Source organism: Anoplophora glabripennis, unplaced genomic scaffold, assembly GCF_000390285.2.
Source record: "Anoplophora glabripennis isolate ALB-LARVAE unplaced genomic scaffold, Agla_2.0 scaffold4, whole genome shotgun sequence".
NCBI classification, from domain to species: domain Eukaryota; kingdom Metazoa; phylum Arthropoda; class Insecta; order Coleoptera; family Cerambycidae; genus Anoplophora; species Anoplophora glabripennis.
The window spans coordinates 350,434-377,430 of NW_019416568.1; the positions used below are offsets into that span (position 1 = coordinate 350,434).

Genomic DNA, 26,997 nt, shown 5'->3' on the forward strand with positions numbered 1-26,997 from the left:
TCTGTGGAACAGTTTCGTTTATTTATATATTTATTAAACTAAAGTAATAAAGAAATAAATAGAATAGGTACCTACAGTAAAACAGAAAGAAATTTTAAAAAATCATAAAATAAAATCATTTCTTTTTATTAATTTGTGCTTCTATAAAATATTGCGGATGCATACATCTTTTCCCTGTGGAATATTTTTGTATATTATTTCGGGTAATATACAATTTTTATAAAATTGTTCCAAATTTGTTGCCATTGATTTTTTCCATAATTCTTCATCTTAATTTGTTCTGCATAGAGCGGGTTGTTTTCACCACTATAAGGTAGACTTATTATTCCGGTTATATTTAACTGTGTATCTGAAAGTAAGAAGAATTTTACCAGATAATATTTGTTATAAACATAGATAATTATACATTTTTACCTATTATGCTTTTGATTTACCATAATATGTCTAGTCATATATAGGGTGCCACAATAGTGCGATAAAGTTTAGTATAACTGCTTGTAGTAGTGATACGAAAAAAGTTATTTGCTCTGTAACAAAAGCCGGGACGCATAGTCATTTATTTATTAGTTTTGGGAACGGATGGGCCAAAAAGTAATATATTTCAGTCGACACAAACTATCGAAAGTTGAGGGCTTTCAAGTAGGTACGTCCTTCGGAGAAATTTACCAATATTTTTAACAAGTTGGCTTAGAGTCAGGGCCATGTGACGGTCATCTGTTGCGTCTGGGAGGCATCGGCGTAGAAACCCATATTTTTAATAACGCGCGAAATCACGAGAAGAGCGTAGAGGTTCCAAAGTAGAATTAATTCAAATTGTAAATTGATAGTAATTAGAAAATAAACTAACAGATCAATAGCTGTTTTTTTTGGCGGATTTTCCAAGCTATTAAGATATTAAATGAGATTGACTAATCCGCCCCGTAATTGCTACACGGAGTCACTAGAGGAAGGCTAGGGTTACTTGTAAGTAAGTTTAGCTTCAGAATTAGTGATATAAATGTAAATTCAGTCGATTAGACAATTATTAAGATGGCATATTTATGCCAAAGCATCCCGACATTCAGGGTCTCCGCCAATAAGATAAGAACAGAAACTTCTGGACCCAAGAAATGGGCGTTAGTTAATTAATAATGGCTAGTCTTTTCCAAATTTTGCTATGGACCTGGTAAGTACTCGGAATACCAAAAGAATTTTTCTAAAAATAAGCCCGGATGTCCCAGTACATTTAGTGTAAATGACAGTTATCTTTGATCGGCTATAACTACGTAACTAATTTACCAATCGATCTTTTTTTTTTTAAGAATCGTCTCCAAGAACTTAAAACCTATTTTAAAAAATTTGATTTGGTTGAATATTCAGTTATTCTAATTGTTTATAAGTACAAAAATTCGACCAATGTTTAAACAAGTGCCAGAGCTCTCTTAATTGACGGATTCGAATTTTTCAAAATGTTTGAAAGCTTGAGAGCCCTTCTCTTTTCGTATGCAATTATGCGATAGCAAGAGAGTGGGATGGACGTACAGGCCAGACAACTTGTCATCGTGCACGTGCACCTGACGTACCGTCATTTTCTCGGTTTTTTTAGGTGTATTTTGTCGGAATTTGAATGAATGAAATAATCGTACTATTTTTACTATAAACATATTTGCTGTAGCGACATCTATATGAATATTGTAGTACTTTGTTAGATGAAACGGGACTTCAATTTCCCTTCTTAAGAGAGCTCTATAGGAAATAGGCAACCAGCACTACATTTTAATAGATTTTATTACACAGTTTGTCTAAATATGAATTAATAACAGACTCCTCCATTTTAACGCAGATTTTCTATAAAATGGACTGAAACTGAAACTCAAATAACTTTTTGGTGTAATGAAATTTGTAATTTGCGATGACGCTTGTTCAAAAGCGGCAAATTACAAATTTCTTTACAACAAAAAGTTATTTGAGTTTCAATCGGTTCTTGTTAATTCTAAAGTCTCTATGGGCGGAACCCCTCCTCAGACGATGGCGATCTTCTGAGATGTTCCGCAGAGGCCTCTGGAACTCCAACAAGAAATCAATATCTGGGTAGGCCTAGAGGTTGCGATAGTGGAGTGACTCCCACAGAGCCTAGCCCAAGAACAAGGGCATATCAAAAATACTGTAAGAGGGCACTATAGCACATAGGCAACCAGCAATACATTTTTATAGATTTTATTACAGTTTGTCTAAATATGAATTAATGCACAAATAACAGACTCCTCCATTTTAACACAGATTTTCTATAAAATGGACTGAAACTGAAACTCGAATAACTTTTTGGTGTAAAGAAATTTGTAATTTACGATGCCGCTTTTTTAAAAAGCGGGAAATTATAAATTTAAGGTCTATGGGCGGTTCCCCTCTTCAGACAATCTTCTGAAATGTTCCGTAGAGGCCTCTATAACTGGTAGGTAGCACTAACAAGAAATCAAAATCAGGGTAGACCTAGAGGTTACAACAGTGAAGTGACTCCCATACACCCTAGCCCGAGAACGAGCAATACCTTAAGAGGGCTCTATAGTAAATAGGCAACCAGCAATACATTTTTATAGATTTTAATACACAGTTTGTCTAAATATGAATTAATGCACAAATAACAGACCCCCATTTTAACGCAGATTTTCTATAACATGGACTTAGTTTGAAACTCAAATAACTTTTTGGTGTAAAGAAATTTGTAATTTAAGACACCGCTTGTTCAAGAGCAGCAAATTACTCTTAATAGTACGGGCCATAAAAGGCTTAAAACCACAAGTATTGAGGTAAGTTCCGTTAGACCATATTTTGAGGTTCCTTACACATATCTACTCTGTCAGTTATTATGTGGAACACCCTGCATATCGCGACGGTTTCAGGACTGCTGTAAAATATTCACGACGGCATAAAGCACATTAACAATAACTGTTAAATTAAAAATATTTTGAGAAAAAATGTCAACACTATTTTTGTCAAAATATTTTGCAATGTGACCAAATTCTATTGTAGTGTCTATTGAAAAACTTAGCCAACTAAAAATACTGCATTTTTTTTTAATTTGTAAGCACTGTAAGTCGGTAACGCTAAGGAGGATTGGGGATTTATTTGGACATAAATGGAAACCTTGTAAAGGCAATGAAGAAAAGAACAGGATCGTCTACTTTCCCTGTAATTTATTCTCAATTATACATAAAAGAACTGTTGCATGGCAAAATATTTACATGAATAAAAAACATATAATAATTTTAATCATATATGTACAGACTTTGGTAGCCGCTTCCTGAGGAAATCATAATATATGTACAGTATAGTCCATATGACAGTATGAAAAACAGAGTTAGGAATTATTAGTAATAAATAGTGCGACTGCTAGTTGACTGCAGCTCGTTTATTTTAACACATACCCATACCTTGTACTATTCATTATCCACCAATAATTGTATCAGACTTATTATGTTGGTTTACATTAATGTTAGTAGAAAAGAAATAAAGCGTATTTTTTTTTTGTAAAATATTAAAATATAAGATATGTTGAAATACTTCCTAAAGCATATCAAAATATTGCGTAACATTCTAGTCTACTTTAAAATACATTCATAAATATTAATACTCAATAGTTTCAATGCAAAAATAATTTTTACTCTTGATTAAAATCCTATAAAAATTATAAACTATCGAATCTAGTTCTTATTACTCAAAACTAGTAACTTATAAATAAGTTTCAGTTTCAAGGGTGTCATAAAAAATATTTGACAATATATTGGCAACTTTTCTGTAGTAACATTGACAGTTTTAAAATTGAATTACGACATGTACTCAGCAGGTTAATAGCGATTCTATAGCAAATTAAAACATCCTAGAAATACGTTATTCGAAGGAAGTTGTATACAGGGTGTCTGCAAATTTCACCGACAACGTTTGACTGCATATTCACGACGACAAATAAATAAAAAAAACTACTATTACGGCATATTATTTCTTAAAACTTTAGTCAAATCGATATACTGGGTGATAGTTTTCTACGGTTACCTTTCCCTTTTAGCGGTCAAAACTTTTACAGTGGTCGTATTTTTTTAAAACGGGCAGCAACATTGAAAAGGTTTTATTTAAAAAAAATAGTATCGCTTGAGAAAATCGCCTACAGTTTCGGTTTGCGTAGCAGTGTCACAGATTTAAAACTTTGAGTGCAGTAAGCGATGAAAACAAGATGTTGATTGCTGTGGGTATCATTATTGTCGTGTTTCTTTAGGATTCTCACCACTCCACACATGCAAATTATGAAAATCAGCGGCAAAATTGTAAACGTGCGTTGAGATCTAAACTTTCAAGTTCTTGAGCCTCCTGCTGAAATGGCCAAAGAAGTTAGTTGTCTTGAAGCGCTGCGGACGCTTCATAATTTGCATGTGTAGTTTTTTTTTTATCTGAAACGACCTTTTCAATGTTGCTGCCCGTTTTAATAAAATACGACCACTAAAAGTTTTGATCGCTAAAACGGAGAGGTAACCGGAGAAAACTACCACCCAGTATATCGATTTGACTAAAGCTTTAAGAAATAATACGTCATAATAGTCCAAATAAATGTGCCAAATTTTAACGCGATGGGTAAAAGGTATATGAAGTTATTAATTAAATTGGTTTTATTTTTGACAGCTTTTAGAAAAAATTTTTATTTAACTTTTCGTAGATCGTATTTATTTATCGTCATGAATATGTAGTCAAACGTTGTTGGTGAAATTTATAAACACCCTGTATAGTAAGAAATCAAATACTACTTCTTCAAATATAATGAGCCTAAGTCCTACTTTTTTCCTTTCTTAAACGTCGAAGTTTCTATTAGGCCAGCATACACAATGCGGTTTACCAGAAGGCAGACCTTCCAGTTTCCAAACCGAAAGGCAAACCATATTGTTAGTGGGTACATAAGCCGGAAGGTCCTGAACTCTCGGCCGTCCAAAAGCCAGCGCTTGAAAGAGTGACCGCAAAAATCGCCCGTTTTTTCACAATTCGCAGAGAACTAAAGAAAGTAGATAAAAATATGTTTTTGGTCTCAAATTACTCGTCGTAAAAAATTAAGATGAGCATAGCTTTTAGTTATTTGAAAATTTTCAAAAATCACCCCTATTTAGGAGTTGAAAAGACGCCCAAAATGAAGAATTGAATATTACCAATAAATATAAAAACTATTAGCATGTGAATTTTTCTATCCAATGATTCTTGATACAAAGAAAGATTTATTCTCATGACTGAAAAAAACATGTTGAATGAGAAAATCCACCCTTAAGCGCGCTCAGGGGGTGTAATCATCCCCAAAAATAGAGAATATCAGAAATAATTGTAAAAATTCCAAAAAAAATATATTAAGATAATTCACATGCTAATAGTATTTATATCAATTGTAATATTCAAATTCTTCATTTTTGGCACTTTTTCAACCCCAAAGTAGGGGTGATCTTTAAAATTTTCAAAATACTAAAAGCTATGCTCATTTCAGTTTTTTACGACAAGTAATTTGCGACCAAAAACATATTTTTATGTATTTTTTTAAATTCTCTGCGAATTGTGAAAAAACGGGCAAAAATCACAGATTTTTTACGGTCCCTCGTTTGCCTTCTCATGTCTTCTTCATGTTTTTCTCGTACAAGTCGGAACGTATATGCCTGAGGAATGAGTACAGGCTGAGAGTTTCTGAACGGAAAGAAAGCAGTGTTGTCATAAATATTTTTGTAAAAAAATTGCTGATATGTGAACGTGATCTCGCCAATACTTAACAGAATTGACCGAGTTATATAGACCTGCTATATTGCAGGTACTTGTTGCACGACTGCCACCCACAGAGGGCGAAGACAATGTTTTAATTGTCAGTGTTGCGAGAAACAACTACTCCGAGGGCTATATGCCCCTACCGGCATTAAATTATACTCGCAACACTTAGTGCAACAGTTATGACACACTGATGAGGACTAATAAGTCCGAAACCGGTCTGTGCCTGGTGGGTTAAACTGATGACGAATGATCCTAGCTGTTGCGAGTATAATTCAATGCCGGTAGGGGCATATAGCCCTTGGAGTAGTTGTTTCTCGCAACACTGACAATTAAAAAATATATAGATCCCTGCCTTGCTTCTATGATTCAAAAAGCAAGCTATATTTAAACGAACCTTTGAAATTGACCGTCTAAAATAAGTTAGTTGAAAAATTGGGGACGATAGATGCTGAAGCAACAAAAGATGGTGGTTACAAAAATTAATATTTCATCTGTTGAATTTCCCGTAGTCGAGATCATGTCTACAACTTTCTGCTAAATTTTCTGTAAAACTGAATAAAATCCAGCAGTAAAAAGCAGTGTATAGTGTGGCTGATAGGCCTCCGGCTTTGCGTCCGGAAGGTTGGCCGTCCGGCAAGTCGACACATGTATGCTCACATTTGTGGTTTGTAAAATCAGTTTGCTTATTACATCACCTGTTTAATATGGCTCGATTTAACTGTCCGTTAGGGTGTTATAACAAAACTCTACTGTATTGTGAAAAATATATATATTTTTCAGAATTAATTCTCTTAAGTTTTTTGGTACCTTTTCAAGACAAGATTTCAGTCGAATAGTAAAGACGTGATTGTAGCACATTTATTATTAGATTGGAATAAATTATAATTGCGATGTAACAAGAAACAAACCCAACTGTGGTAATAAATGATAATTTACGTCAAAGCAGGTATGTTTTAATTAATAAACAAAAATAAACTGTTAATCTTATACAACAATAATAATAAAATCATTTTAGTTTTTCGGTGTAATAACGAATTTCCAGCTTTAAAACCTTGAATTACCTGAAGGGATTTCCCCCGACCTGAATGTTTCCCACAATTTAAATTTGCATTCATTTCTAAGAATATGAGACATACACACTAACACAATATAGTGTCAAAAATATAGTCCTCATTTAAGAAGGCTCTATCGCAAATAGGCAACCAGTAATACATTTTTATAGATTTTAATACACAGTTTGTCTAAATATGAATTAATGCACAAATAACAGACTTTCCCTCATTTTAACGCAGATTTTCTATAAAATGGACTTGGTTCGAAACTCAAATTACTCTGTGATGTAAAGAAATTTGTAATTTACGATGCCAATTACAAATTTCTTTCCACGAAAAAATAATTTGAGTTTCAAACTAAGTCCATTTTATAGAAAATCTGCGTTAGAATGGAGCAAAGTCTGTTATATGTTCTTACGTAGAAACAAATCAACAAAAAAAGTTCCAATGTGCTTTTTTTTAAGTCAATATATAACAGAGTTACATAACATCAGTTATTTTTTGCCATAACTATTAAAATTGTTTTATATGATCGTAAGTATTAAGCAGAGAACGCATTAGGCGGTCGCGGTCTGTTCTGGGTTGAGCTGATCACGGTCTTTTACTAAATCAGTCGCATTTGGCAATTACACACAATCCTGCTCGCGCCTTCCTTTAAATAGTTGCGGTATTGTTTTAGTAGTTAAGAAAATGAGTTCTATGGAAGAGGAAACTCGTCTCGATCGCATCGCGGTCTCCCGAGATTCTTTGAAAAAGATCGGAGGGGAAAGCGATGCGAGCAAGCGAGACGAGCTCGGGAACGTCTAGTGCGAATGCATACATTATAAAACATGGGAAGGAACTCCACTGCGCGACACGAATCGCGATGCGATGGGATCGCGACTGCCGAATGCGTTTTCTCCTTTAAATTCTGCAAAATCTTTACTTAATTACGACGAAAAAAATAAAAAATATTCAAATTGATAATTTACTGGAATTTTAATACAAAAGCTGGTTACAAATTGTCGCCACAAAGCAATAAATGCGATTTTCCTTGGAAACAACTAATGACTTAATCTGAAGCTGTTTAATTCTCGTTCAAAAATTGCAAATAAAAACTTATGACCAATTTTCTTGCCACCATTTGGGGTCTCAAAATTTATGTTTTTTTTTCATAGGTGTAATAGTAGAGTTCGGGACTCGATCGAAAGATCATGGCTGTCGCGTTGGCCTTTCGCTACAGCGCATCATACGAAACCGGTAATAACGGCAGTTATTGCTTCGTGGGCGTTTGCTTCGTGTATACGTGTTTTAATATTCTAATAATGTCGAACGCGCCAAGGGGTAAAAAACGACCTTTCGCTGATAAAATACGCAAATTTATTTATTTTTATTTACCTGTTTATTCATTTGTTTACGACGAAAACCCCAACTAGTAATAAGTGTGATGGTACGTAACTAAATTAGTTTTCGAAAAAATATCTCATTTTGGCTCATAATTTCTGAACACCCTGTATGTAAATATTTAAAATTCCTTCATCAATAATTATTAGTGCTGCAATCAGATCTCAAACAACACTAAGGGACAGTAAAGTAAAAATAAGTTCGATATAGTCAAGTTCAATCAAGGCAAATCTAATTTTTAGATGTGAAATTAACAAAAGGCTGCCCCAACAACTTTTTTTACGTCACAGCCCCTTCCGTTACCCTCACGACTTTCCATTTCTCATATACCCGATCCTTAAAAATCAACACTTCCAGTTTGATTATACTCAACTAAAAATATTGTCTAAATTTTAATTTGCTATCGAATTACTGCCGCAGGGAAAAGACGCAGTTACGTTTGCTATCCCAGCTTAGTACCGAATTCGTGAAGAATATCACAAGCCATGTCGACGTTATTCCTAGTAATCCCTAAGGCCTTAATTACTGAATCCCTAGAATAACCCTCACTGACCAGCTTCTTAATGTAATCCATGTTTAAATTTTCATAAGAAACATTCGTCTCTCTCTCGAGGGGATTCACCTTCTTCTTGTTCTTCGGCGGTACCTCCAGATCCACATTTTCGTACTGAGGTAAACTCGGATCCGGAGTCGTTTGATAGCTAATATTGGGACTAGTACTGGACTTCACCGGCTTAGCAGCTTTAGGCGCGCTCCTGTTAGAGGGACAACTCAAGTGCCGATTAGGCACCTTTACGTCTATAATATTTTTATCGTAGTAGTCACAGTTCTGTATGACGACCCCATAAATCGTCTCCGGGGAACTCAATTCTACCACCTCATTCTCTGAACTGCTATTTCTGTGAATCTCTATGTTCAACATCGAATTGCTTTTGGGAATATGAGGTATATCGATGGTGTTGTGCGTCAGGTTTGTGACTGATTGGGCCTCGCTCAGGCCCGGGTTGCTGTGCGTACCGTTTCGCATGGCGATGCTCGAAGTTGTGGGTAGGACTGTTTGTTCGTGGGTCGGGGAGCTCTTGCGGGGCGGTAGGGGCGGAGGGACCGCACTTGGTACCACTACCGGTATATTCCGACGCATGCAGCGGGGGCTGCTTCCTGGAGATATCATCGGGCTTGCCGAGGCCTGCCGAAAAAGATAATGAATTTTAAATTTTTTATTTATTCCGTTCCGGTTTATTGTTTATGAAAAATTTGTTGAAATAATGAAAAAAGTGGAAGTCGGGGTAAAACTAAGTGGCGTTTCTGTTATCTAGACAATGTACCAACAATATACAGGGTGTTGTAGGAGGTTATAGTACAAGTGATTTGTGATATATTTTCTTAATATACCATATTCCGAAAACGCTTAGTTTTGGACCTACAGGGTGTTAAAATTTAAAAAAAAAAATGCAAATTTATAAATATCGCGGAAACCGCTCAGAATATTTTAATGAAATTTTACAAGCCTTGACAGTCAACAACAATATACGTTTTACGATAAAAATATTGTTTTCAGTTTCATCAGTGACGTATCATTTTTTTCTTTAAAAATATCCAGACATGCCTATGCGCACGCCACTGGTGAAAAAGAAAACAATATTTTTATCGTAAAACATGTATTGTTGTTAACTGTCAAAGCTTGTAAAATTTCATTAAAATGTTCTGAGCTGTTTCCGCAATATTTGCATTTTTTTATTAAAACTTAACACCCTATAGATCGGAAACTAAGCGAGGAATGCATTGACTTACCAAACACCCTGTATACATTTCCTAGTAACGCGCTTATAAAAAAAATCTTTATTCCAGATTTAAAAGTAAATGAAGCTGTTGCGGAATTATTTCCACACATATATGGTGTAATCTATTATAAAAACTATAATTTCTTTCTAAATGTATCCATATTAAAAGTGAAAAAATGAAACCTTGAATAATAATCATCATATCACACGTCGACAACAAATTTATCAAAAATACGCAAATAAACATGCTTTAATTAAAGGAAATGTATCAAACAAATTATCACTGTGGTTATAATTATTCTTTACCGCAAATATGTTAAACATAAGGCATATTTTATATATTTGAATACTAATTTGGTACATTTTTAGTAACAAGGAAGAGGCTTCATATGAAGTAAAAAGATTTAATTTAGTTATACTAGAGGCAATGCTGGGGTGTCCTAATTAGATATTTTAAGAGGGCTCTATAGCAAATAGGCAACCAGCAATACATTTTTATAGATTTTATTACACAATTTCTCTAAATATGAATTAATGCACAAATATGAGGCTTTTTTCCATTCTAATGCAGATTTTCTATAAAATGGACTTGGTTTGAAATTCAAATTACTTTTTGGTGTAAAGAAATTTACAGATTTCTTTACAACAAAATGTAATTTGAGTTTCAAAATAACTTAATTTTATAGAAAATCTGCGTTAAAATGGGGGAAAGTCTGTAATTTGTGCATTAATTCATATTTAGACAAACTGTGTAATAAAATCTATAAAAATGTATTGCTGGTTGCCTATTTTCTATAGAGCCCTTTTAAAGAAAAGTTATTACTAAACATTGTGATCGTGGAACTGTTTTGATTGTGGAAAAATAAACATTTTTTTAATAACTTTAACATCCTGTATTTCGAAAACGAAGCTATAAAATTTTAAAACTTTATTTTAAAGGTCCAACGTCAATTAAATTTACCTGATTCAAATCTGGAACATCCTGTATAAATGAGGACTTATGACTATGTTTTACATCATGAAATTGTTTTAAAATTAAGAATAATGAAATAATTTTATAAGATTATGAAAATTTTCATTGTACTTGTCAAAAAAAATCTGGAACTATCTTGAAATTTCTCAAGAATACTTTTTAGTTCTCATTTTTTTCAAAATTACACCAATCAGTAATCTTGATCTTATTGTTTTAATTTTACCGAAATTTAATTGCCACAAGGAAATAAAATTACTGTTAGAAATAAAATTAGTGGCCACGTGGCTTGTAATCATTTATGAACGCTTAATTTTGGCGAAGTTTTTATTTAAAAACAAATATTACTCACGGAAATATCTGATCTTGGCGACAGTGCCAAAGCGTGGAGGCTAATTCCTGTGCAATTCCATAATTCCCCGGCATCCTGAAATAAAGAAAAATTGAAAATGCAATTCGTTAATAGATTAAATTCAATGAGGACCAAAAATGTCAAGGAGGAACAGTTTTGAATAATTTGTGAAAAATAAATATATTTAATGGATTCGACACTAATTTTTGGCTGTAAGTTCGGCGACTTTTTTTTATAGAGTGAGCGGTGAATTTTACTCACCTAGTATATAATAATCCTTAAAAAATAAAAGTAAAGATGAACTTTTTTAACGTTATTTCTGTCTCTTTTAGCCAAGGGATTCCAGCGGATGATTGAAAAGATTCGTGGTTTCGTATATTTACAATTTACAACACAGTAGCAACGATTACGTGAATGCGAAGCGTAACGTCATGCATTTTCGCTGTTAATTAAAAATCGTTACTTACCTACTTCTCAAAAAAATTTAGTAAAAAAGCCATAACACTCAGCTGTACACGAACACCAACAAACAAAACAAATACAATAAATAAAACAAAATTAGTTTTACGTATAAAATGTTATATTATAAATAATCGTTCGGAACCAGTTGTTCTACACAGTAAACAGTTCTTATATAACGAACATATTGAAAATAAAAAAATATACATGCTTTTAAGAAGTATTTAAATAATTATATACAAAATAACACTTTCGTAAAAAAAGCTAACTGCGAAATTTTTAAAATTTTTCAAACTAATCTAATTACTGATAACGATTTCTGCAGTTTCCACAAAAATATTGTCCGAAATGACGTCTGAAGCGGAAGAATTATACCAACTGTGATGTCGTCGATGAACTTTTCTCACAAAATTAAAAATGTCTATAATGATAATACTTTTATTTTAAGTACATTTTGATTAAAAAAATACTATTTTTAGTTTACTAAATCCGTGTAAACACGTACAAAGGCATGTATTTAAAACGAAATTTACTCTTAAATATGCAAGACGCGCTTTTCAAGAGTAAGGACCGTTTTGAAACGAGAGTAAATGAGAAAACACAAAATATATTAGTCATTCCACATACATTATTTTTTTTTGGGGGGGGGGGGGGGAAATTTTTTCAATAATACAGGGTGACCCAAATAAAGTGCAAATAAATAAGAGAAGGTTTTACTCGTTATAAGTTTCGAAAACTAAACGTTAATGGTGTAACATAATCTTATATTTTTTTTATTGGAATATTTATTTTTCCAATTTATTTCTTCAAATACACCAACAAAATCCTTAAAAAAACAGCTAAAGTTGAAACTTTTTTAAAATATCTTAGTTTTATTTCAAATTCACTGGAAAGTTTCCAAGAAAAAAAAACATTTAAATGTTTGGAACATTAAAAAAGTTAAAATTTACCTATAGACCAGGAAAGGGAACATTTTGAAATTTATTAATTACTGGGTGTGATTTTATTGTTGGAAAGTCTTCGGAATAATAATACAAGAGGCGTCTCATCTCGTGGGTCACGAAAAAGGTATAGCGTCATTGTTTTTCATCAACAAATAGGTCAAAAATTCGTCATTTTTCGTTCTACGCGTTATTGTAAAAAAACTATAAATCTTAGCAAAACGTGTTTAATAGACGATTTGATCTAGAGAAACTCATCTTTAAAATGAGACTTTATAAGGTAAAATTGCTTTATAAACAAAAAATTTATTGCAAAATTAAACGGAAAAAGTGCTTTTTCTTTAATTGTTAATAACTTTTTAAATAATTAATAAAATCTTACTAAATTTTCCCAAAATGTGAGTTTTTATATCCTTAAGTGATGTGCAAAAGATGGGCTTGATCGGTCAAATAGTTTATCCAAAATTCCATTTATTTATCGCAATTTTGCAAAAAAGGCCCATTTTCAAATGACTATTCCGGGGGCAGGGTTATGACTAAAACATTCTTTTTGGGCTCATTTTCTTCGAAAGGACACCAAGTATCCTCTAGTTAAAAAAAAAATATATATTTTTTTCAAATTTGATTCTATTAAAAAAAAAAAAATTCTACGACCAACAGATCCGGAGTTAGCAATTTTTTTTAGTTAAATTTGAAAAAAATTTAATTTTTTTTAACTAGAGGATACTTGGTGTCCTTTTGAAGAAAATGAGCCCAAAAGAATGTTTTAGTCATAACCCTGCCCCCAGAATAGACATTTGAAAATGGGCCTTTTTTGCAAAAATGGGATAAATGGAATTCTGCAAAAACTATTTGACCGATCGAGCCCATCTTTTGCACATCTCTTATGGATATAAAAACTCACATTTTGGGAAAGTTTGGTAAGATTTTATTAATTCTTTAAAAAGTTATTAACAATTAAAGAAAAAGCACTTTTTCACAATTTCTCGATGATTTTTCACCTTTATTTCTTGGTCTACTATTTTGTACATCGAAATTTGATAAATTATCTTTAATTACCTTTTATATCCCCAGAATTGTTTTTTTTTTGTGAACGTAGTGTGTTATCAACAAAAAATATAACAAATTTGAAAAAAAATTGCTTAATTGAAAAAAAAAACAATTTTGATGTTATGTAATTTCACTAATACTGAATGAAACAAACCCAACAAAATAATTTGTACATCAACCATGTGTGTTCATGTAAACCTATACATGGTGTTAGAACTCAACCATTTCCGAGAAAAAAAATTATCAAAATCTCCAAATTGATGTACAAAAGTTCTATTAATTAAGAAATATTGACATAACCGCATGTATAGACTACCATAAAATACAATGTTTATCACTTTTTTGAACTTCTTTCTACTTAATTCTAAAAAATAATTAGCGTTGTAATAAATTTAAAATTCGATAAAATTCATATCGAGCAACGTGACAAGGGCGCGGCGGATAACACTAGGTATAGTTGTCACGATATCAATTGGAACCTTTGAATTTTTTCCTATGCCTTAGCCATGATATGTCTCGTAATTTATACTCGAATAGCCATCGGGCGAATCCGGTATTGGTAAACCAGTCCGCCTGATGTAGAATCGACGGCGGCGCGCTGGTCGTCAAAGCAAACCTGTATTGGTCCACTAGGTCATAAATAATTTTTTGTATGGTATTTTGTGGTTTGGTGTCGAGCGGGTACACTCGGCTTTGCCAGTGTAGCGGAAAGCGATTAATTATTAGTTAATATTATTATTTGCTCATATCGTAACCAGTTAGGTAATAGTTATTAAAATAAATATTATAAGTAATTATCTAGTAATTTAGCATTTACCCGTACAATGTATTATTTTAAATATATATAAATGTGTGAAAAGAGAAAATGGGGAACAATGTGATAAAGAAATTAGGAAACGGATTAGCGAATTAACTACGATATCAAAAACGACAATTTATCGCGTAATTAAAGAACACTATTAAATACAGTACAGTATATCGTAACGACTATACTAAGCTGTCCAGCAATTCGCAATTCAGTTGGTATCTGGAATTGGACCGTGTCTGAGTGTTTTTTGCATACCACTATTTCCTTGTCTTGTTTGTTTAGAAATAGTGAAAATGTAGAAAAATAACATAATTCTGTGTTTACTTGAAGCATTGTTCTTTTTAATATTCTTATTTGTTCTCATTTCATAACCGAGCGGCCTTACTCGTGAAATGCGCCTCATATAAAAACCTAAAAATTACTTTATGAAGAATACTTATGTATAATATAAAAAATATTGCAAGGTGAAAAAGTCAGTATCGTGATCATAGCGGCGGGATGTGTCTAAGACCGGCTGAGTAATAGCTTCTGCAATTTTTAAACGAAAATATCCGCATCGCTCTCTACTTTCGTATTTAAAGAATTTTCATTCGCTACAAGACAAACCAGCAATGGCAGAAACTACGACTGCAGCGCCATCTACCAAAAACGAGACGAACCACAAAGAGATGCGCTCACTAAACAGCGAATTAGAAAAAAGAACACAACCTGTGCCACGCAATGCAAACAACCGAGTGACTGTTAATTCCATGCCAGAAGAGAAAATTTATCAAGAGCCTCTCATCGGCAGACAAGAAATAACTGGAAATAAATAGCGCGAGAGAAAATTATCTGGATAAATTTCCTCCCGAGATCCCAGTGTACATCGATAAAGCTCAAATGGACAAGCACAAAAAAAACGAAAATAAAAAAATAAAAACAGGTAATTGTGAAGCACAGCCGAAGGCATGAAGAGCGGTTTTTATTCAGCGTAATCGTTCGTGCCACTATGCTCATTCGCTACCTCTAACTCGAAGTCCTCGTCGTCGATGTTGCAGGCGTTCTGAGAACTGGCCGTGGACGTTTTGGGCCGCTGGTGGGACTTTTTCGGATCGAAAGGGTCCACTACGATCTGTTCCGTTCCTTTGATCTCCGCCCGACAGAACGGGCAGCCCTGACTGCCCTGGCCCTCGGACCCCTTAAAAGAAATTTGGATATCGTTCGGTGCCGGGTTATATTAACGGGTTAATAAAACTTACAGCCTGCCAAGCGGTGAGACACGGCGTGCAGAGGAGGTGGCCGCAGGGCTCGATCCGGACGTCCTTGTCGTTCTCCGCGCAGATCTTACAGAGTTGGAATGTACTACCCATTTCGCAATATAATTCGTACTGTTCTTGTGTGACGGCGATGTGATCTTCTTGACTCGGTTGGACTGCCCACGACAGATCGGGGTTGACGTTCCTGCCATCCGGGTATAAGTAACTGAGAGGAGAAAACAAACGATTGTACGCGATTTACTGTTATTATACGTATAATATAATATACGTATTTTATTGGATATGCCAAGTAGCTGCGCGCGCATCTAGTCCTGTGGAGTGGGGTGGAGGGTGTGGCCTAGGTGCGCCCTCTACCACGCGCAGGTTTAGTTACGCGCGCAACGACATTGAGGTTGGAATGGCGTACAATTCGCCAAATCTGTCAAATAACTTCCCGAAGAAATAAATCGGAGGGTAAATAATTTTTTCGCATGTTTACATCAAAATGTTTTTATAAAGAGTGATATTTCTTTATGTAAATAAAAAAATAACAATTTTCAACTACATAAAACAGCTTTAACTAAAAATACCAACAGTCTATGGTAGATTATCAAAACCCACATAGTTAGCATATCACAAGTAAACCACCTTGGTTTGGTTATGATAAAGTACCAGTATATACAGCGTCATGATAAAGCTTGGAACAAAATTCATAACTTTTATACTGAGTGATTATAACAAGCGAGATATTGCGAGAAAATTACATTTACCTGAAAAAATTATTTAATGTCATTTTTCATAAAACAAATTGTATTTGGGAAATGTGTAGATGAAAACCAAGTGAAGCGACGTATTTCTGGGGACTGTCATCTGTCGATTGTCAAAAACGAGCGGTTACTGGAAGCGACCACAAACCGACCGGGAAATTTTTCTAAATACAAACAAAAGAGTTATAATCCTACTCACAATCCTTCTCGGTATCCGTCCAACAGGGCCTGGATCAGACTTTTGTTCTGCGGTATGGTCTGCAGGATCTCCCCGTCCGTCGTGACATACCCAATGGCCCACTGGCCCAACCTGGTGCACGACAGCCTGAACACATAGCTTCCCGCCTTGTTTATGTATTTCTGCAATCTCGCTTTGACTTCGTCGTACGTTAGGAATGCTACATAACCTGGATGTGTTACGGCCAAGATCTGCCAGTTTCTCAGCAAAGTGGCCCAAGGCTGAAATAACCTACAACGAAACATATAAATAAATAAACTTGCTTGTATAGATGTGAACATAAAAATTGACGGTTTTAGTATTAACGTTTATATTCTAAACCGTAAAATACAGAGGCAGCAAGAATTATTAAGTAAATCAATTAAAAAACAACATAAAAAATTGATGTAGCCGTTGTATTAAAAATATCACTTACAATAATCTATTAACACACCGTAAAATCATCTAATTTTTCTTCCGATCATTAAACGAACCGAAACGAACCTATATTTATTTTGAAAATTATAAAGTAGGTACTTAAACCACTTAGTCTTACAATTAGTAAACTTTAATACTTATATTTTATTTAACTGTATGTTAATGTATTTTTCGTTACATTTTTTGCGTTCTAGTCCAAATTAAATAAACAATTAGCGACTTTATTATTATTACAGCATATAAAGGAATAAAAATAACTAATTAACCCACTGAGGATTTGCATATTCTGAAAATTCTTTTCTATGTAGTAATAATGGACCAGAACCCACCAAGTTCACAGTTGGGATGGGCCACCTTAAGGTCACACTAGTGCGAATCGGGATTTTGCCAACTTTGAACCTTAATGTCTTCTTTATTTGTCAACGAAAACATAACGTATTTATATCAAAGCTGGGGTAAAATTGTTAATAAAAAAAGCGATTAAAAAAAAGAACATTTTCCGAAAAATTAATTTTAAATTAGTATTTTTTCAAATAAATAATAGCTAGAGGAAAAGTTAAAAAAAAGGATTTTGAAGTTCAAAGTCTATATTTTTAAGAAAAAATAGCCCATTTTTTGAAGCTTTGATTTTTGCCCTCTTTCTGTAAACTGATGTTTAACCTGCACTCTTTTGTATACAGGGTGGCATAAATGTATGGGAACCCCAAAAAATCTCGCAAATGTGTTATTTTTTGAAAATTTGGTTGGCCATCTTGGACCCGCCATCTTGAATTTTGCAAAGTTGACGTCGAATTCGTGATCAGCGATCCCGGAAACCCCCGTATACCAAATTTGGAGCGAATCTGTTATTTTTTAAAATTTGCTCGGCCATCTTGGATCCGCCATCTTGAATATCGCAAAATTGACCGCGGATCCGTGATCAGCGACCCCGAAAACCCCCGGATACCATATTTGGCGCGAATCTGTCATTGTTTGAAAATTCCTGATATTTGATCACAATTGACCCGTTTTTTTTTTGAGGTTAGAAAAAGAACTATCAATTCTGACCGCCAATTCACATTCGGCGGGGTCTTCTTAACCATATAAATGTACATTAGAATATAGAAAAATTTTTTTTTGTATTATTTTTCCTAACGCTTTTTCATGAATTTTTGCCATTTTCGTCCTGTTTTTTGAGGTTAGGAAATTCCTGTGATGTCATAGCTCAATTCTGACACCGGGTTCATGATCAGGAGGCAAAAATACTACGGATAACATATGTCGCAAGAAAAGTACAGACAACTTTTTTTTTGTGTAGCCGTGCTATTAATGAAAAAATTAACAATAACTAAATAAACAACGTTCCAGTTTATTGGGCACGAAAAATGAGATGAAAATAATCGGAAATGTGCATTTCAATTCACTTTATTTCTAGATTATATGATATAAATCCAGCCACACTTGCTCACACTAGTGCGAATTCGCACTAGTGTGACCTTTGACGGTTAATAATGCATAGCTTGAAGTATTTGCCCTCATTGGGATGAGTATGAGAATACTAAAATTACGCTTTTATTTATTCTTAAGTTATACAGAAATTATGGAGATTACAACATAATTGCTGGATATGCCTTTCCCACAGAAATGTTATTGAACTCTTCAGTAGGTGCTTCAGTTCAATCGTTTTAAGAAATACCTTTAATTAAGTACTACAGTTTTCAGAAAATTCCACTGTCATTTTAGACAGTGGCGTAACAGCAGTTTCTATTAAAACTGATATTAAAATTCATATGCAATTTTTTAATACTCGTACATAATTTTTAATTTTTTAGAGATTTTACAAGTTACGCCTACATCATCTATCTGGTCGTATACATATCTAAAACCAGTTGACGAACCCGACGACCGCCATTAGCCGATGGTAAAAACTGAAAAGTCGTCTCCCGGAAATTGCGACGGCCTTAGAGTTCTCGGCTGCATCTCGACACGTCCCTAATTATTCATGTTTTATACACAGACGTAACGCCATTAGCATAGCTATGCGTCTTCAGTAGCAGCTTCCCTGCCCCCTTATCGTATATCTGCGACTGGTGTGAACGAACTAACTACACACTCAACATCCTGTATTATTGAAATATTTTCTTGGTCGTGCATCATCAATAATGCACATACATAATTCGTGTAGGGTCTGGCACCGAGTTTATCCAGTCGCTGTACAAATCCAACAAAAATAAGGAATTTTGTTTGTTTAATGTCTAAAGCTCGAGAGTCAACTCAACTGAATATTTTCAACATGCCGTATTTTCTTAATTGTAATGTTAGTACTAATAGCGCGCAAGGTTGTCAAAAGATCGCTTATTTCTGATTTTGACAAGGGCTATTACCACTAGACCAGTGCTTAAGCCTTAAAAAATGGTAAAAAGTGAAAAAAAATTATAGTAGGATGAAACCCATTGGAAAAGGAAGAGAATATAACAGGAATGAAAGGAAAAATAATTTACGGGCGAGCTGAGGTCGGGAAGGGGTAGGGGGTGAGTTTTTAAGGGTAAAAAACGGTTTATCTTGATTTCCGGAAAAACTACAAGCCTTATGGAAAAAAGTTAAATGGCAATGTTGTAGGTAATAAAAAGATCTACAACTTTTGTATTTACACTTTTTTCACATAACCTCAAAATTTATGTGAAAAATTCAAATAACCAAGTTTTTGGTTTTTTATTTTTCTTTTAGAAAAAATGTTGTTTTTTCATGAAATTTGGTGAAAACTTACCTATTTATGTCCCAAAGACGCTGTAATTTTTTTTATTTGAAATATTTATTTTTTCACCTTATTTTTACTTAATATCGAAAAAGCACCCTAATTTTCAATCGAAAATTCTCACGTCAAAATATCTGCTTTTTAAAAAACGTCGGTGGTTTTTTTCTTCGTTGAAATCTCTATTTTCTGATGGCGTAAAAAAAATATACATTATGTACTATGGTAAGTTTTCTCAGGAAATGCAAAGAAACGAAAAAAACTAGAATCCGAAAATGTTTTTCTAATCATTATGTACAATTTTGAGCTATTTATTAAAATTTAAACTTTAATTACTCGAAAAACGTAAGATTCCATGTTACATTGATAAACAAAAAATTACAAGTCGAAATATACTATTATAATTAACAACCAAATAAGTTAATAAAGTTAATATTTAATAAGACATCTACAATATTTTGAGAAAGTTTTAGAATCTTCTTTCGTTTCTTTGCATTTCCTGAGAAAACTTACCATAGTAATGTATATATTTTTTTACACCATCAGAAAGTAGAGATTTCAACGAAGAAAAAGCCCACCGACGTTTTTAAAATAGCAGTTATTTTGACGTGAGAATTTTCGATTGAAAATTAGGATGCTTTTTCGATATTAAGTAAAAATAAGGTGAAAAAATAAATATATCAAATAAAAAAAATTACAGCGTGTTTGGGACATAAATAGGTAAGTTTTCACCAAATTTCGTGAAAAAAAATTTTTTTGTAAATTAAAAATAAAAAACCAAAAACTTGGTTATTTGAATTTTTCACATAAATTTTGAGGTTATGTGAAAAAAGTATAAATACAAAAGTTGTAGATCCTTTTATTACCTACAACTTTGCTATTTAACTTTTTTCCATAAGACTTGTAGTTTTTCCGGAAATCAAGGGAAACCGTTTTTTACCCTTAAAAACTCACCCCCTTCCCCTTCCCGACCTCGGATCGCCCGTAAATTATTTTTCCTTTCATTTCTGTTATATTATCTTTCTTTTCCAATGGGTTTCATCCTACTATATTTTTTTTTGGTTTCAAAAATTATCGACCCTGGTCTACACTAGTTTATCAAGGCCTCACAGCTCACCGCGTGACGTCACTTACGAGGTGACAAATACGAGTATTAAGTGAAATAAGAGATATAACATGTGCATTACACAGGTAAACAGTAGGTAAAATGTACACTGCTATATCAAACACAATCATTAAGTACTGTTACAATTAGAGACTAATAACCACAGGTAGTGACGTCACTAAACAATGACATATCTGAGATGTAACGCTTTGAATATTGGACACCGGACACAATTGGTTGTGCCGTTTCAATTTACAAAAATTAAGTAATTTCCTAATCATTGTTCTATTATGTGTGTTTTATACATATTTAATTTGAAATTTAGTTTTATGATATCTTGTAAAAAAATATTTTCCACGTTTTGATATTTTTCTTTCAATAAATCAGATATGTATTTTATAAATTAGATAAACTGCTTCCTCGAGTAAATCTTGTGGTCAGATTAGTATTTAGGCAATCTTTTTTAGAGTGCGATAGTAACTCCTGAAACAATCTATCACTGATAGCCCAGAAATCTCTTGCTGATAACTTATCTTTACGTTGCAATTTCGACAGCTTACTACGCTTCGGGAGTTAGCTCTTTGCTTTTTTCATCTGTTATCTCGGTATTAGCGATTTTCAAAAGGTCGTTTATTTTTTAAACGAATAGTTATCTCGATCCCTCTGCTTCATATTATCCACTATGCGGATGCCATGACATCATTGAGGGACTCGGACAGATATAGGCTACATCCTATGACTGGCCAAGTGATTACGAAAACGTTAAATTTTTAATAAAAGCCCAGTCATACAAAACAAAATTAATGTTAATTAATATAAAATAAAATTTTAAATTTTCAATGTCCGAAACTTGCACAATTTCCTGTTTATGACACATACCGAAGTAAACACTTCATATTTTTGTTATTTACATCCTGCGTCACATCAACGTCCAAAAAAATTGGAAGTTTCCTGCCGGCTTCCATTTATTTGTTCAATTTCTCGGTAGCTTCCTGCGAATTTTTCTGGGTAAACACTCCCCGATGGATAAATATTGGATAGGTTTCAAATTATCGAGGCAAGTGTTTAATTAATATAAACAACAACCGAAGAAACAAATATAACTCTCTCGTTTAATTATAAACACCAGTTGATTATTTTTATTGCCAAATAACTCCGATGTGCTACAAACAATTCCATTAGTCACTGTTTTTATTATGTAACGTCGAGATAAATAATAATAAATATTTTATAATTGCGCCTCGTTTAAATAAAAATAATAAAAGGCCAACGCGTGCGACAGATAGATGTGAATAAACAAACGGGGGGTCTGTTTTATATAAATCTCGTATCTACGTATACAGCTATAAAATTAGTTAGGAAAGCACTTTGGATGTTTTTAGTAATACATGCGAAATAGCAAAATTGTTTGGGTTCTGGGACTTCTCAAATTTTAAGTAATTTTTGGTGCCCTGAATGCACATTTGACATTAAATTTTGACAGTCCCGGCAACTTCCTGCCTCGTCGGCCTGGAATCGTAGCAGGGCGCACTAAATGACGTCACAACGAAAGATTATTAATGAGAAGCGGGAAAATATTGAATATACGTACCTTGTGAAGACATCAAATTCAAAATTCGATATGTAATCATTACACGTGAGGTCTATGGTTGATTTAAGCGCCATTGCTTCTAATCCAGAACTAATGGGATGGACGTTATTCAGTTCTTGTCGAAATATTTTCCAGGGGACCAAAGTACTGCGGACAAAAAGAACAGTCGTTTTATTCACCGCTATGTCAGTTAAAAATATCTAAAAAAAAAATCGCTCTCCGAAAGTAACATCTAAATTAAAAAATATTTTTAATTTTTTTAAATAATCTAAAAACTAGTAAGTGAAATTATTTGAAATTGAGCAGATGTATTTACGTAAACATTGTCCAAAATCTGAGGGCTTGAGAAAATTTTAAACATTAATGTGCAGTTTTATCAATGATTTGGCCCCACGTTGGGCGCCACGTTTTTAACGGTAGAGTAAGGACAGCCGTCTAATGATGAATCTCACGACCCGCTGAACAGGTCGACTGCATATAGGTACGTCGATTAAATAATAAATTTCGTTAACGGCAGAGAATGTTCATTCATTTTTATTCGAAACGCCCACGTGGTGTTTTGTAGTCGGATCGCGTCGTCGACGGGTATGGGCAAAGCCGCGGTATGTGGATAGATTCCCACTGTCGTTGGTTGGTATGAAGAAACAATTTGCTGAAGTGACTGCCAACATATTTCGAAAACTATATACCTAATTCGCAGATACAATAATCTTTTTTTTGTGTGTTATTTTTTCATTTATTTTTAGTTACATTAAAATTTAATTGCTGTTACTTCTTTGTAAACACTGGTATCTTCATTAACGCCCATATAAAGCATCTAATGTGACGAAATAGATAATAAAAAAGTTTCCAGGTTATCAAGAAAGCAAATACCCTTTCGTTCCTATTAATGAGGAAATCAACGGTTCAACGACATCACATTCGTAACAAAAAGCTTTTTTCCAATTGTTCGTCGATGGGAAATGGTTGAAACAGATAAATTACTTCATCCGGTAGAACTTAATTGTTTTTTTCTGACCAAAATGTAACAAAATAACACAGAAAAGATTAAGACTTTTGTGCCTTTTTTAAAGTAGGCATACCTACATTTCTTTCTTGAAAATATGGGTCGTGAAATAGGATAGCACCGTGGAAAGCTAGCTGCGCCAGACTGTCTATAAACAAACAATAATATTTACAAGACGAGCCGCTAAATTTTTGCATTAGGCAGATTGACGTCCGAGCGAAAGTAAAACAGGAAGTCTGCTACTAAAACCCGAAGATAGCTTTACGTAAATATTTAACAGAGCCGATATAGCTTTTTCGCTTCGTCGAGTTCGATTTGCGTCAAAGCGACTTCCGATTTCCGAAAAAAAAAAAAAAAAAACGCGCCGGGTAATTATTATTCCCGACGTCCGCGAGTTGGCCTTTGTGGCTGATCTTTAACTATTCTTTTTGAAAGTTGGCTACGTGCTTAGCCAAGGGCCTTGGGCGGAACTACGTGTTAGAAATACCTACGCCTCGGGAACAGAGCCGACTTAGGCAAAATTCAGTTACTAGAAGATTTAAAAATATGGGCTTTCATGGGAGGGGCAGAACAAATTAACAATAACCGAAAATAACCCATAAATTTGAGCTCAGTCGATCGAGTGGTATTCGAGTCTATAAGCGACACACACTAACATTAATTTTTATATAACAATAGAAGATAATTATTAATTACTGTTTACTAGATATTCCCGGTGCAATTCGAGGTAAGCTGAGGCATGTAGCAGTTGTTTCCTGCAATAACAACAGTTAAGAATTTTGTGTGTGAGGTTTGATATATTTTAGCAAATTTAACAAACAATTCAACTGTCAAAGTCATGGCTTCCTATGAAATTACCTCAGTCGTAGGTTACTAAGGGAAACAAAAAACTTCTACATGTCAAGTTCATGGCCTACTAAGACAACTGAAAGAATATGCGGTTTATAGCAATTTCGATTATCCACTACAAAATCGAATCAGTTGGTGGTGGCTTGCCAATGAGGCTCAATGGAAAACCGGCCCTGGTCGGAGGCGAAACGGTTCATTTGAATGCAATAATTCATGTGGCGTGTTTCTCGAAAACACACACACACAAAATGTGGAACGCGCAGTAAACTGGGGGATTAATTCAATTAAACAAATGAACAGACTAAATAGCACAGTCATGAATTAAACCTTAAAAAAAAAACGGAGTCAAGGGTTCCAAACAAATGAATGAATGAGTAAGCGGTGTCGCAGCGCGGTGGCCTTCGACACCTTCCGCGGGTAGCGACGTCAATAGGTAGGGCCGTACGGTGGGCTTGGTCAGGCTGTGCTTTAATTAGAACACAAAATATGTTTCCAAGGCAAGGCGAGTCGTAATGTGGAATAGTAGATATGTACGGCAAAAATAAGGAAGTGTTTAATGATATACTTTTAACAGTATACTGATACAACACGTATCAAAATACATAATGTTGATTTAAAACTGATTTTATTAAAAACGTTATTATGCGAGTACTGACAATAATTGCCAAATGAGGAATTGAGTATCATTATTTTTAAGCAATAAAGTTTAACGATTCACGATCAAAAATAGGATCGTTTACATCTACCGCAAAGAAAATAGAAATGTTCATTTCGTAAAAGTATATCCGTTCTTAATATCTTTGACGGTTTTTTTAAATTTTGATTTTAAATTTTATTGTAAGTCTACAAGGTAAGATAATCTCTTAAATAGTGTTCTGGGACCTTTAATTATGGTGCAAGAATTATTTTTCGATGGACTATCAAATATCAACACTGACGTAGTTGATAAGTGTCTTTTGAGGCATGTATTTTAATAATAAAATAATAATAATAAATAAGAATAATAATAATGATAATAATAATAATAATAATAATGTCTTTATTTCCAAGAAGAAAAAAAAAAACAATAGTATAAAGCATACCCCATAAACACGTCAGTTTGGAAATCTCAAGGGGAAGTTTACGCAAAGTGTGCTCTGCCACTTAACCCTTGAGTACATAAATAAATTACATAAATCGAACTGAGAATATAAACAACAAAAATTTAAAAACTAAAAACATATTAGTAAGTGTCTATAAGAATATAGTTCTTATGTAAGTACAAAATACGACAACAGTGATACAAAAATAAGTATTTCCGAAGTCAGTTGAACATGTATAAAAAAGTCTAGCAATAAAATTTAATGAGTTTCATAGGTGTCCCTAAAAAAGTTTTCTGCTAAAGGTAAAAAATCATAATAATTTGTATATGTGCAGAAAATTTCTATTATATGTTCATTTGGTTAACAATATATTTTAATTATTTTTTCAAATATTTCAATGATGAGTTGCTGCGTCAGCGACCGAACCTAGTACATACTGCCAACCTCTTGGTTCTTAAATTGAGATCGGAAAGACTATACAAAGGACATTTAAATATTCATAGATATTAAAAAAAGCTTAATGCGAAAGAAGTTTTTGCTCTCAAGAATTTAATGATAACCATGTAATTGTCTTCTAAATCTTGTACAGTCAAATTAAGTTATTCTTGACTTCTGCAAACTTCATGAATGCAATTACCTATTTACAATAACCTGAAAACGCATAATTAGATAAACTTTCACGACCTTGTTTTCAATAAGCCAGTAACACATTTTGAGATATTTTCTTAATTTTCTATTTAGCACACTACTTGCAGATTTTTGAGGAACGAGTTGCAATACTGCGACAGCTTAAGGGACAAACATTTTGTCATCACTTAAAAACCTATTTTAACACAATTTTTTTCTTAATATTCACATAATTTCGCAACACGTCAGATATAAAAACCATGGCGACCAAAACCAAATGACTAATGGTGTATTGTCTGGCCTGTCAATTTGTATCCCTTTTTTTGCCAACTTTAACATTTTTTCGAAGCAGTTCTCGAAAAAATATTCTTTGATACACTTCTGCGAAGTCGTTTTTGTATTTTTAATGGTTTTTAACTCGCTGGTGTTGGACATACTACAGCGAACGCATATTACACCGCAGTAGGCGTGTTGGTAACCCGTCGCTACCAACCACGGGTACGAACCCCTGCGAGTGGCGTTCTCGCCACGACCTACTCCGTCGGCCGAAATTGGGAGGGAAATTGTATTTCGGGACTGCACGTAATCGATATTTCATTCATGGGCTTCAAGCCGCCTCGATTCACAAGCCAAGCCGACGCGACGGGTGGGTGCTCTGCGTCGGCTAAAAATTCTCTCAACGACGACGTCGGATATCGCCGGTGTCGGGGTGCTCGTCGGGATTATTTTTTTATATAATGCGAAAACGAGGTCGCAAAGCGATTTTTTATCGGACTGCCATATTTCGACC

At 33.8% G+C, this 26,997-nt stretch overlaps 1 protein-coding gene across 1 annotated transcript in view; it reads right to left on the bottom strand.

The window, feature by feature from the left end:
- Positions 1–8,141: 8,141 nt before the first annotated feature.
- LOC108917492 (E3 ubiquitin-protein ligase CBL-B) overlaps positions 8,142–26,997 on the bottom strand; it is a 35,285-nt gene continuing 16,429 nt past the window's right edge. The window contains exons 2-7 of the mRNA XM_018724123.2: positions 22,644–22,790; positions 16,761–17,030; positions 15,798–16,020; positions 15,563–15,736; positions 11,302–11,376; positions 8,142–9,384 (exon numbers count right to left, since the gene is read on the bottom strand). Coding sequence (XP_018579639.1) covers positions 8,641–9,384; positions 11,302–11,376; positions 15,563–15,736; positions 15,798–16,020; positions 16,761–17,030; positions 22,644–22,790 — 1,633 coding nt within the window. The 3' untranslated portion in view covers positions 8,142–8,640. The remainder of the gene's footprint in view (positions 9,385–11,301; positions 11,377–15,562; positions 15,737–15,797; positions 16,021–16,760; positions 17,031–22,643; positions 22,791–26,997) is intronic.